Here is a 13,862-nt window from a genome sequence, read left to right as displayed (position 1 = left end):
ATTGCAGGAGGGTCTGTAAGTAGGACACTTTGGAAGAAATGTGGGAATATCTAAAAAGTTAAAGATACACATATCCTATGATCATGGAATTCCACTTCCAGACACATAGGTAGTCCACAAAGACACCTGCATATATGCACAATGGAATTGTTAGTTGCAACATTTTTGTGATAGCATAACATTGTAAATAATTTAAATGTGCATCAATAGGTAGAGATAAATTGTGGCATATTTCTTCACTGCAGTACTATGCAGCATTGAAAATGAACTAGAGATACATGTATCAAAGTGAAAACATTACAAAAACATAATAGTGAAAATTAAATGTCTGCATTAATGTTATTACTTATAGTTTTGTTAAAATATTATTTATAGATAGTAAAAGTGCAACGGAGGCCGGATGTGGTGGCTCGTGCCTGTAATCCCAGCACTTTGGGAGGCTGAGGAAGATAAATCTCTTGAGCCTATGATTTTGAGACCAGCCTGGGAAACAGAGCAAGACCCTGTCTCTACAAGGAGAAAACAAAAGAAAAAAGCAAGGAAATGATCAACATCACATTTAAGTTAGTGTAATGTGAGGAGAATGAGAGGGAAATGAAAAAAGGAAGGAGTACACAGAGAGATAACAGTATACTTAATTCTCTTAAAAATAGTCTCAAAAAGAAAAAAGGCAGAAAGAAATGGATGATCAATGAGTTAGAATATGAATATAATTGAAGCCTTTGATACTGTATTGTTGAAGTGCTAAGTGTGTATCTGTATCTTACTGCAATAGAAGGGTATAAGCACAGAAGCTTGGTTTTGAGGGAGGTCTGTGGCAATCTCTGTCCTTTGGCAGTGTGCCTTCCTGTTAGTATCATGACGCCTCTTTTCGGTGAAGATTCTTGAATGAGTAGTCTGCAACGCTGTCTTTATTTCTTCAGTTCCCACTCATCTCTCAACCCACTCGGATTGGTCTTGTAGCCCCACACAATAGTTAAACTGTTTTTGCCAAATCTCTAGTGAATCTGTCCTTCGTTTTTTCTTTTCTTTTTTTTTTCGAGATGGAGTCTCGCTCTGTCACCCCAGCTAGAGTGCAATGGCATGATCTTGGCTTACTGCAACCTCTGTCTCTGGGGTTCAAGCAATTCTCCTGCCTCAGTCTCCCGAGTAGCTGGGATTGCAGGCACCCACCACCATGCCCTGCTAATTTTTGTATTTTTAGTAAAGATGGGGTTTCACCATGATGGCCAGGCTGTTCTCGAACTCCTGATCTCGTGATCTGCCCACCTTGGCCTCCCAAAGTGCTGGGATTACAGGTGAGAGCCACCGTGCCTGGCCAAGAGGAGCTCGTCCTTTGTTTTTTCACACTGACAGTATTGGAAGGTTTGGACCTACCTTTCTCTTGTATTCCTCCCTCTGCTCCACGACAACCTTCTCTCCTGCCTCTCTTTACTTTTTCTTTGGCTGTTAACAGCACAGTCCCCTTGCTGGGCTTCTATTGCCTTTCTAGGGCATGTTGGTTTTTCTTTGGATTCTGATGTTGAGCGTTTGTCATTCTATACATTCTCTGGGTGATCTGACCAAAACATGAGACTTCTACTCTTTATACAGTGACAAGTCACCATTTTATATCTTTATTCCAGATTTTCCTCCCAATATCTAACCCCTTATATACTACTGTATACCAAGTATTTCCACTTAGATGTCTCACATGTTTATCAAACTCAGTATCTTTACTGCTGAAACAATACATACATTTCTAACTGCGTTCTTTATGGCGCTAAGTCATTTATTGCAATTGTTTAAGCTAGAAACTCCACGATTTTCCCTGGAACTTTGCTCTTCCCCACTTTCTACATTGTCTTCCTCCTTCTTCCGTCTTCTCTTGCGCCCTTCCTGCAGCTCCTTAACTCCTCTCCCTTCCTTCCTCCCCTTCTTCCCAGTCCTCCTTTCATTTCTTCTTCTCCTCTTCCAGGTGGAAAGTGCCGTGGCATCCATCTTCGCCACGATCTCTAGTCCTTGTTTCCCTGCCCCACTTCTCAACAAAACAGCAACAATGCAAACAAATATCCTAACAGTCTACTATGCAGAGTTTTATTCTTGAAATACCTATTTGCACTTTACCATTTACTTTGGTGGCTTTGGGCAAAATTCTGAAGCTCCGTTTGCTTTAATTTCCACTTCTGTAAAGTGGATATAAAGTGGATATAATAATAGCATCTGAGCCAGAAAGGTGGCTATGAGAGTTCAATGCCAGTGCCTTGAAAAGACTCAGAGCAGTGCCTGGCACAGGCGAGCATGATATGATTATTAAGCCCCTCCCTCCCTCCCTCCCTCCCTCCCTCCCTTCCTCCCTCCCTCCCTTCCGTCCCTCCCTCCCTCCCTCCCTCCCTCCCTTCCGTCCCTCCCTCCCTCCCTTCCGTCCCTCCCTCCCTCCCTCCCTTCCTTCCTTCCTTCCTTCCTTCCTCCCTCCCTCCCCCGTCCCTCCCTCCCTCCCTTCCGTCCCTCCCTCCCTCCCTTCCGTCCCTCCCTCCCTCCCTTCCGTCCCTCCCTCTGTGGCCCAGGCTGGAGTGCGGTTGGCTCCCTGCGGACTCCCTGCGTCCAGCTCCCGTGATTCTCCTTCCCCGGCCTGCGGGCTGCCTGGGATTGCCAGCACGCGCCACCACCCCTCCCTGGTTTTTCTCCTTTGGCTGGAGGCGCAGTTTCACCATGTCGGCCGGGCTGGTCTCCAGCTCCTAACCTCCAGTGGTCTGACCTCCAGTGGTCTGCCCGCCTTGGCCTCCCGGGGTGCTGGGACTGCAGACAGAGTCTTGCTCACTTGGTGCTCGGTGTTGCCCGGGCTGGAGTGCGGTGGCGTGGTCTTGGCTCGCTGCAGCCTCCGCCTCCCAGCCGCCTGCCTTGGCCTCCCAGGGTGCTGGGATTGCAGCCTCTGCCCGGCCGCCGCCCCGTCTGGGAGGTGGGGAGCGTCTCTGCCTGGCCGCCCATCGTCTGGGTTGTGGGGAGCTCCTCTGCCCGGCCGCCCCGTCTGGGAGGTGAGGAGCGCCTCTGCCCAGCCGCCACCCTGTCTGGGAAGTGAGGAGCGTCTCTGCCTGGCCGCCCATCGTCTGGGTTGTGGGGAGCTCCTCTGCCTGGCTGCCCCGTCTGGGAAGAAGTGAGGAGCGCCTCTGCCCGACCACCCCGTCTGGGAAGAAGTGAGGAGCGCCTCTGCCCGGCGCCCTGTCTGGGATGTGAGGAGCGCCTCTGCCCGGCCGCCCATCGTCTGGGAAGAAGTGAGGAGCGCCTCTGCCCGGCCGCCCCGTCTGGGAAGAAGTGAGGAGCGCCTCTGCCCAGCCGCCACCCCGTCTGGGAAGTGAGGAGAGCCTCTGCCCGACCACCCCGTCTGGGAAGAAGTGAGGAGCGCCTCTGCCCGGCAGCCCTGTCTGGGATGTGAGGAGCGCCTTTGCCCGGCCGCACATCGTCTGGAATGTGAGGAGCGCCTCTGCCCGGCCGCCCATTGTCTGGGAAGTGAGGAGCGCCTCTGCCCGGCCGCCCCGTCTGGGAAGAAGTGAGGAGCGCCTCTTCCCGGCCGCCCTGTCTGAGATGTGAGGAGCGCCTCTGCCCGGCTGCCACCCCGTCTGGGAAGTGAGGAGCGCCTCTGCCCAGCCGCCCCATCTGGGAAGTGAGGAGCGCCTCTGCCTGGCTGCCCATCGTCTGGGAAGAAGTGAGGAGCGCCTCTGCCCGGCCGCCCCGTCCGGGAAGAAGTGAGGAGCGCCTCTGCCCGGCCTCTCCGTCTGGGAAGTGAGGAGCGCCTCTGCCTGGCCGCCCATCGTCTGGCATGTGAGGAGCGCCTCTGCCCAGCCGCCCTGTCTGGGAAGTGAGGAGCCCCTCTGCCCGGCAGCCACCCCGTCTAGGAAGTGAGGAGCGTCTCTGCCCAGCCGCCCCGTCTGGGAGGTCTACCACGGAGGCCGGAAGCGATGTGGGGGCTGGACGTGGTGGCTTACGCCTGTAGTCCCAGTACTCTGGGAGGCTGAGGCGGGTTGATCACTTGAGTCTAGGAGTTCGAGACCAGCCTGGCCAACATGGCGAAACGTGTGAAGGGTACAACAGACGAACCAACCAACCAACCCAGCGACAGCAAAACAGGTCTACCCTGGAGTCATACTCTAATTTTTTCTATTTTCCTCCCTTTCTGATCCTTTATCCCACTTTCTTTTTCTTCCTCTTCCTTCTCCTTCTTCTTTGTCAAATAGAGGATTGAGTTATTATCACTGATCCATATAAAGTCCCTCTCTCATTTATTTTCTTTAATTCCCACCCCCCATTTCTATTCCCCGTCTTCCCATGTGCAACCTTCCTAATATATTTGATATGCATCTTTTTGTTTGTATGTACTTTTAGAAAATTTTTATTGTTTTGTGTGCAAAAAAAAATTAAGAAAAAAAAGAAAAAAAAAAAGAAGAGACAAGAAATCAGGGATGACAGCAGGCGCCATGTCCAGCTGTGAAGGTGGCAGGAAGAAGCCCCTGAAACAGCCCGAGAAGCAGGTCAAGGAGATGGACGAGGAAGAGAAGGCTTTCAAGCAGAAACAAAAAGAGGAGCAAAAGAAACTCAAAAGCGAAGGCCGTGGGGAAGGTGCCCCTGGCCACAGGTAGAATTAAGAAATCTGGCAAAAAGTAAGCTGTTCCTTGTGCCTGAGGAGATGATGACCCTTTATTTCATCGTATTTAAACATCTGTATTCCCTGCCATAACATCTTTTACCACCAGTAGCCGGAATTAAGTGTTGTTTTGGAGCTGCTATACATTTAAGAATTAACCTTTGTTAAAAAAATAAAGAAAGAAGAAGAAAAAGAAAAAAAAAAGCTTTATTCATATTTTTTAGCTGTCATTGTGGTTTTTTAAAATAAGAGATGGGGTCTTGCTATGTTGTCCAGGCCGGTTTCGAACTCCTGGGCTCAAGACATCCTCCCACCCCAGCCTCCCAAATCGCTGACATAGGCGTGAGTCATCACACCCAACCTCTGTCATTGTTTTTATTACTGCTTCTATTATTATTATTATTAGAATGTCTATTGTCTGTCTTCATTATTCACTAATATGGGAGATTATTTCAATTAATGTATTAAGTATTATTTAAGGTGGTTAGTCTTCTGAAAAAATTAAGCAAGCTTTTCATGTTTTCACAGGTAAATGTCTATTAGTTGGATGCTTTAGAATCTCCTTTAAAAAGTTGAGTCTAGTTTTCCAGGAAGGATAAAAAACGTTTGTGGAGATGTCAGGGGTTTCTGGAGAAACATTCCTAACAGCTCTGTCAGTGCTGTGCTGATCTGGTATGGCTCTAAAATAGTCAGGAATTTTTGTGGCTTGGTTGTTAAAATATTGGTAGTTTGAAACTGTCAATGATGTGAGGGTTTGTACCACAGAAATTGACAAAAGCCACCAGTTAGGGCTCCTGCAACCAGAGACCCCATTTTACCAGCATATCACTGTATATTTTTTGCTAAAGATTAGATCACTATGAAGTCTGATATAATGACAGAGCATCTTACTGTGAATTTTAATACATCTTGGGGTAAATTTTGCCTGCAAGGTTTAACAACTACTACATGGATAAGTCAATATAATAGTTACCTGTAACCTGGGCATTAGCACCATCATTCAATATCAAAGGAGTTTCCTTTGTATATTTTCTACTGGGTCTTTTGTATATTTCTATGTGTTTTCGAGTGATTCGTGGCCAAATGAAGTTTTTGAACCATCTTTTAAAAAGTTAAAGAAAAATACACTTCTTCAATGAAAAAGAAATACATATTTTCAAAGAAAAATTTCCCCTCAGTTTTAGAACTAAGTTAGGGCAAAATCAGATTTTTAGAATAATTTTTTAGTTTTACCTATAACATTCAAACTGGAAGAAAATAGAATGAGAAAATATCTTACTAGGCTCTGAATATTTATGATAATAACAAGTTATAATTTCCCCTATTGAAAAACCGTCTCATAAAATGCTCAACTGGTTGCTTGCTTTTTTTTTTTTTTTTTTTTTTTTTTTACTTACTAGTGAAAAACCACATGCAAGATCATTTTGAAATGGACTAGTTCGCGGGTTCCACTTCCTGTTGTGAGGAGTGAAATCTATCTTAGATGCAATAAAGTTCTCAAAGATTGTTTTCATTGTCTCATATAAACCAATTTAGGTTTCAAATTCATGTATGTTAAGTGAAACTGAAACTCCCTGAACTTGTTATTTCTATAATATGCAGTCTGTTTCTGGTCAGAGAAAACAGTTTTAACAGTTAATAATTTGCTTTAAGAGAATTACTGTCAGAACAGAGTTGACTCAATGACTCAATAACTAAGCTCCCTCTCCCACTTAAAAACAAAAAAAAGCCTTTCTTTGAGTTGGGTGCCCGTTCTGCTCGAGGTATTGTTCTCATCCCATTCTAGGCACAAGAACTTGGTGTAGACCAAGGGTTGGTCTTGGGCAGAATTGAGACAAAGCTCACATTTTGGGGCTTTCCCTGGAAGTAGCCCCTAAGGTTTGATGGTGGAGCCAAAGGGCTCCAGTCCCACTGGGTGCTCACAAGGAATGGGTGGAGGATACTCACTGGTACCCAGCTGGGAGCGATGGAAGGAGCATCACTTCCTCTCTGCCTTGGCTGATCCCATTGCTGCCCTCCAGGGACTTTCCTCTCATTTGTTCATCTGAAGGCTGCTCTTCTTGTTTGAACTAATGTAATTTCATCTTGTTCATTGGAGGCCTGAGCACTCTAGGAATGACTGTTAACAACGCCCTTTTCTCCCTATTCCCCTGGTTCTTGGTTTGTCTCAAGGGCTTGCTAGGGACTCCTGGACCCCAGATTTCCCAAATCTTACCCAGCATCTACATTCACGTATTCTCTTCTTTGTCTTTAGTCCTGGCTCTCAGCTAAAATTTAGCCACTCAAATAATATACATATTTGGGCAAAAATATTTTGCCAATAGTTGCTAGTTGGGTTTTACTGATCTCAGAGAATTGGCATATCAAAAAAAGGTCCCAGGAGATGATTTGAGGGAATGATAGGAACTTTAGAACACAAGACAGGTCAGTGTGGGAGATATTTGTGAAGTGAGGCTGAGACTAGGTCCTTTTCATGATAACTTGCCTAGATTTTAGTAATATGCCATGATTATAACATGTCTATCTTTGCTTAAAATTTAAGGCAATTACTGCCATCTTTATGGATGATTAATTTTGGGGGGGATAAATTTTACTCTAACATTTGTCAGATGAAATGTCAGTGCAGTATTTCTTGGGATCTATATTTCCCAGGAAATATAATTTAAACACTTTAGCTTTGTTATAATTGCTGAAGGAAACATAAATCATGCTTATAAAAATTATGATTTCTTCTGTTTATTAGATATAAAGTATTTGTTTATCTCAACGATATAATATTATATTACATATACTCACATAAAGGAATGTTGTTTAGTTCTCAGAGGATTTTCACAAGTAAGTCTTGTAAAATCTTTATAAGACCTATAGGATTAGAATTATTATGAATATCTTCATTTTATAAATGAAGAAGCAGATCCAGAGAGTGCTATTTTCTTGGGCAACACAGCTACTAATTATAATAGCTAGGAATTGGTTCCAGGCCTCTAGATTTAAAGACCTTCTTCTCTTTTCACTATGTCATATCCCTTCTTCAAACATGCAGTAGAACCATATACAATAGCTATGAGATCAATAGTTAGATATGTAGAATATAAGCCAGGAACCCCTAGAAAACATTATAAAATGCTGTACTAAGATTACATACCAAATTTTGGAACTGCTTTTCATTTTTACGCTTTTTTTCCCCTGAGTTCTCTACCTGTTAACGGAAAAGGTTGTCTTTCAAATTTAAATCAATTCAGCTTAGATATTTGTAAAGAAAAAACAAATAAAACTTCTTTAAGCAAAAATTTTTTTCTCTCTCTCTCTACACACACACACACACACACACACACGTATTTGAAAGCACTTAAAAATATTTTTTATTTTTGCTGATAGTCTGATCGTATGTTTGTTTATAATGTATTGTGGAAAAAATGTCTATTTCATATATATTGTCTTATGTCTGATTTGAAGATTTGAAGAGCTAGTACAGAATAGTAGGTGGTAACTAATTTATCTTCCATAAAATGTGAGAACTATTGAGAGATATTTAAAGACAGAATAACAAACTTTAATTTGTCTGTAAATAAGAATTTCCTGATAAGGAGGGTTGATTGCTACTGAACTCTTACTAAAAGAGGTTGTGGAATTTCATTTTCTGGGATATTTAATTCATGTGGTTTAGGTGTAACCCTATGTGGTAGCAGGACTATGAACTGAATAGTCAAGTGACTCTAATATTTTGAGATTGTAACAATTATCTTCCAGGTTTATCTGAATAATCATTGTTATTTAGAAATTGCAAAAGAAGCAGATATATTTTTCCTTCTCTCACAAAAACACAAAAGGGGAAATATTTTTTGATTTTTAAAACTTCCGTGAACACTGTGCTATCATAACTGAAGTAGTAGTGAGAGAGCGGCTCCTGGGTGGGAACAGGAAACATCAGTGATAAATGCTCTGTGACATTTTTTTTTTTTTCAGGTTCAGCTCAATGTATATTGATTCTAATTAGCACATTTTGTGCCTCAGCTAGTAGCTCCCCGTTAAGCTCTGCCTGGAGAGTTTTTTTTTTTTAGATTCCATCCTGCTCATAAACACTGCCACCTCCTCCCTCCTTCTCTCTTTACAAATGTTACAACACAATCAGAAATTTCCTCTTTTCTTTCCTTCCTGCATTTTCAGCAGGTTCCCTTGCGTCAGAAGCCGAGGAGGAAAACTCAAGGTAATTAGATCTCTTTTGTTTCTTTATCTCCTTTTTGTGTGCGTTGAGTGTGGCTTTTCTCCGGGGTGCCTTCCTTGGGATCAGATTTTTGTCTGTCTTAATGCTAATAAGAGGAGGTGGACGGCAGATTAATTTTTGGTTATTGTTGAATCGATTTTAAGAAATGACGACATGCTGTTCATTTGGATTAATTCCTCGTGGTATGTCGAAAGAGCTTAGAAAAACTGGCAGTGAGTCGGGAAGTAGCTGTGTTTTGAGGTGGGCATTAACCCTTCAACATCTATTGCATAACTACGGCTGTTATTGTTGAGAGGAGCTATGTTACTGCACTGATATGCCTGCCAGCCTTACAATTTTAATTATATTCAACTTCTTCTTGGTGAATACTATTCTTAGACTAATACTTGCATATTAGTGCCGCTGCGCTGTTTCTTTGGCTGTATCTTATACCTTCTAAGCATCAAACGAATGTTTAAAAATAAAACACACATGGCTTTTTTTTTTTTTTTTTTGCATTGGTTTTGCATAGGCTTTGCATAAATCTTGGTGAAAAATCCAACTCCCCGGGGGGTTAACAATTAAAAGTTGCCTTTCACTCTGTCACATAAATCAGGATAATACTTTACCTACCAAATCAGGGGAATACATTATCTACCTCTTCATGTAATCATTGCAGGTTTTCTCACGATGAGTCGGAGGAGGATATCGTGTAAAGATCTGGGCCATGCTGACTGCCAAGGGTGGCTGTATAAGAAAAAGGAAAAGGGAAGTTTCCTAAGCAACAAATGGAAAAAGTTCTGGGTGATACTGAAGGGGTCGTCACTGTACTGGTATAGCAATCAAATGGTGAGTCTGCTTTCTTCCTCCTGTTCCCAGCCTTTTTAATGAGGGATACGTTAAAGGGATCAGGTGATCCCAATGGGAAAGTTCATTTTGATTTCTGGGAATTGGAGCGGAGTAAATAAACAAATAAGTTATAGAAGCCATTTCTGGTCCAGTAGATATGTAGGTTATGCTATTGTGTTTTATGGAGAAGAAACCCATCCTGTTTGACTACTCTGGTTGTGGAGGAAGGGAGTGTGGACGTTTACATCCTTGCTAAAGGAGACTTTTAAGTTCTGTTATTAATGTTACTATTCCACGAGGGATTCTAATAGTTTCAGGATTTATGTGGGCATCACTTAACATGGCACCTTTACATAGTTAAGGTCTCTCTGCTAAAAGGAGACTCGGCTTCACGACCTACAAGGGTGTCAATTGATTCAGTTCAGGGAAGCTTTTTCAATCTCTCCTCCTTTACTTTCTTCTTCCCCTTCTTTCCCCCGACCTTCTTTATCAGATGGGTTGGTTCGGAATCGCTAACCCCTATGCCAGCTTTGCATTGGCGATTGTCACCTCTTGTCCCCTGGTGTGCTCTGTGATGGTGTTAAACTGGTCGTGCTTAGACAACATTTGAAAAGATAGTTGCCTAGTTTATTCCTTAAAAAGTCAGTATACTGTTGTGGTCTGCTTCCCAGGCTAGTTTTCTTTCGAAAATGGCTGGAAATAAAGTTATTGTTAGAAACTGTGCTGGTCTTTCATGACCTGAATCATGTTGAAAATGACAATGTTGTTGAATGTCGAATGAAGAGACATTTCCAAGGAGGAATGCTCTCCACAAACCCAGTGAGGTTTGATTGCTGCTCTCAGGAGAGTGTGAGTCCCTTTGTAGTACCGTGAAGATGAGCATTGGAGGGCCTTTAGTCAATTAAGGGAAAAGTACTTAGGAGATGCTTATAAGCCAGGAAAGTTCTTTTTATGTGACATTCTTCTTGTGAAATGACGTGGGCATGCCTGTCTTTCAAGCAACAGAGCTGTACATCATGTAACTTTATAAATGCAAAATAAGTACTGCATATTGTTTGTGGGCCAAATTTTTAGTTGATAAATTTACATTCACTGGCCACTAATCAATTTTTGTTACTCACATACACCTGGGCACCTGTTCATTAAAGATTTGGTTAAACCGGACCCAAATCCAATTCCAGTGCTGGTAGTAAGCACTCTCCTCTTTGCTCCTCTGCCCCCAAACTTACTGCTCCAGCTTCACCTCATGAAAAATGTGGCACAAAGCTCCTCTTTGGGTTCCGTAAAAATACACTTTTTTTCAAGCATTTGGTGAGTTATAACAACTTTATCAAAGTTTTAAGGGATTCACAAAAAGTCACTGGCAGAGTGTGCAGTTTTCCACTGGCATCCTTTTTCTCTCTTTTCTTCTCCCCTCCTGAATACATTCTTCATCTTGGGTATGGTTTTACCCAAATCAAGGCAACCTGGGTCTGCCGTCTTGCCTTCTATTGTAAGAGAGTTTTCCTAAACAAATACAGGTTCCTTCTTAAGAGGAACTAAGGTTAATATAAATGTCTCCTTTTTGTTTCATATTATTTCAGGCCCTTGTTTTGGGGTAGTTGTGGCAAGCGATAGTCCTCTACATCTTTTATAACATGGGAGAACCTACTGATTTACCTTTTAATAGTGGTCAGGGCATTTCCAGAGGCTGTTGGAAAGATTGGATGCTGATGGAGCTTGGCATGTCTGTGGGAAGTAATAAAGCTCGGATAGAAACAGGACGTTCATCTTCTCAGGGAATCAAATTATTTAGCAAATATATTCTGGCTGCTGTCCCTGTCTTCACAGAATTTAAAGGAAGTCCTTCTGAACCACACAGGCTTCCAGATTGGGCTGGCTTGGCCTCATCAGCTCATTCAGCTTATGATTTCTCTTAGAGGAGAAATGAGTTACCTATTTTAGGCATTAGGAACTTCATGCTTCCACAAGGAGCAGCAGTGTTGACAGACTAGGCTAGAAAGAGGAAAGGGATAGAGCCTTAGATACACTCACACATTCCTGCCCTGGCTTGCTTTCATGGCAACATAGAAAGCAATATTCAGGTTGCAAAGCATGTACTTGAATACAGTTGGGTTAGCAGCACTGAATGGAGAATAAGCTTGCCGTTATCTGGCTAGGGAACTATAGGATTAAACTAATGGTATGCAAACTAATGGTTATAAAACTAATGGTATGTAGAGGAATTCTCCCTCTCTCTTCCTCTCTACCACAAAGACACACACACACACACACACACACACACACACACACACACCCCGAAGCTTAATTATATGTTTATTGTGGGGGACAAAAGGCTACTCAATGAATGCTTAATTAGCAGTGATATTCCTCTTGTCTGTGTGGACACCAGCTGTGAAATAAGACCCAAGCACGTCCTGTCAAGCCAAGAAGCTTTATTTACTTTCTGCCACTTAAAAGAATTCAGATTCAACAAAGTCGCTCTCAAAGCACCTAAGCCTAAGCACCTAAGGGCAGAATTCTAATTCTACCTTCCATGTTCCTTAACCTTGGGTTACGACCAGCCCCGTGCCTACACATCCTCATATAGCCTAATGCTGAGAGGTAGCAGAGTCCATAGCATCTTAGGAAAAGCCACCTGTTTCTTAGTGTCTACTCTAGGCCAAGGGATAGATGATTCAAGGTACCTTGCATATATGCTCTCATTTACTCCTCAAAATCACCCTGAGAGGTAGTAATTGTCTCCACGTTTTGAAAGTGGGACAGACTGAAATGCAGAGAGACTGCGTCAATTGTCCCAAGTCACATGGGAGTAAATGGAAAAAAACAGATTCACATTCAGGTCCCTTGGACTCCTAAGCCCATGACTTATAGCATGCCAATCCGACTCCCTCTCGGGGCCAGGATACATGACACCATTAAGACCACCCTGTTTTCTGCCTTCAACGGGGTTCTGAGAGAACAGCTCTAGAAATGAAATTTAGGGCAATTCTCCTTTGAAATTACGTGTGATCTCATTGTCATTGAATCTCTTTGCTTTTCTCTCTCTATCGTTCCCTGACACTGCCTGGGAAGACCAGCCTAACCTCTCTTCTGTTTTGTGCTGTTGTTACCCAGTTACCTGATGCATAGTCTACCTTTTTCTTTCACCACACGTTGCTACTTCGAACTGTACTACCTAGAATTCATTGAGAAAGGTCAAGTCCAGAGGCTCATCTGCCATTTTTCACACCACATATTATGTGCTTAGAGTGTGACACAGCATACAAGATTACTCACCAAGTCCTACACAACCATATGCAAGTTTAACAGCCATAGAAATCCAGGCTGGTAAAATGTTGGATTTAAAATCCACAGTTTTGTTTTCCCTTGCCCTCACGAGAAAGTACAAATTCACTTCCTGGCTTATGGGAATCACCTTAACTGGAACCTTTTCTACTTCCTCACGCTTGTCAGCCCTATCCATTTAAAGATGGCACTTCCTTCAATTCCTGTTAGCACGTGGGCTGGCTCTCTCTAAGCCTTCGCATATGCTGTTTCTCTGCTCAGAAAACTCTGTCTCCACGCACTGAAGTCTTTCTCCTATCCAATTCCATCAAGCTTATCCCTCCTCAGAGGTCAAATTTTAGCTTAAATAGCCTTCTAGAGGTACGTACCTTCTCCCCTGACCTAAATTTGGCTTCCTCTCTCTGCTCCCTGAGCGGCCTATACTTTTCTTTTCTTTTCTTTTTTTTTTTTTTTTTTGAGACAGGGTCTTGTTCTATTGCCTAGGCTGAAGTACAATGGTATTATCTAGGCTCAGGGCAACCTCTGCCTCCCAGGTTCAAGCGATTCTCATGCCTCAGCCTCCTCGAGTAGCTGGGATTACAGGCATGCACCGCCATGCCCGGCTAATTTTTGTATTTTTAGTAGAGACAAGGTTTCACCATCTTGGCCAGGCTGGTCTCGAACTCCTGACCTCCAGTGATCCGCCTGCCTTGGCCTCCCAAAGTGCTGGGATTACAGGTGTGAGCCACCGCGCCTGGCCTATACTTTTCATACTATCATACTTGTCCTCTTTTTTGGGTACTTGCTTGTCAGACTTGCTGTTTTCCATAATTGATCATTTCTGTAGGACAAGATCATGGGTATATCTTCAGCAACTTACTCTGTGTCTGCCAGTTAATAGGCTCTCAATTAATAGTTCTTGAT

General features: G+C 43.1%; 1 protein-coding gene across 8 annotated transcripts in view; it reads left to right on the top strand.

Moving 5' to 3' along the window:
• The window catches only part of IPCEF1 (interaction protein for cytohesin exchange factors 1), a 207,317-nt gene that overhangs the window by 104,496 nt on the left and 88,959 nt on the right, over positions 1–13,862 (top strand). For 5 of the 8 annotated variants that reach the window (XM_055267777.2, XM_063632863.1, XM_055267769.2 and 2 more), the window contains 2 exons: positions 8,786–8,825; positions 9,502–9,671. In XM_055267777.2, coding sequence (XP_055123752.1) covers positions 8,786–8,825; positions 9,502–9,671 — 210 coding nt within the window. The remainder of the gene's footprint in view (positions 1–8,785; positions 8,826–9,501; positions 9,672–13,862) is intronic. The other 3 variants (XM_063632873.1, XM_055267813.2, XM_063632878.1) reach the window with 1 other exon arrangement.

Source organism: Symphalangus syndactylus, chromosome 2 (assembly GCF_028878055.3).
Source record: "Symphalangus syndactylus isolate Jambi chromosome 2, NHGRI_mSymSyn1-v2.1_pri, whole genome shotgun sequence".
NCBI classification, from domain to species: Eukaryota; Metazoa; Chordata; class Mammalia; order Primates; family Hylobatidae; genus Symphalangus; species Symphalangus syndactylus.
This window is presented reverse-complemented; position numbering and strand designations above follow the sequence as displayed.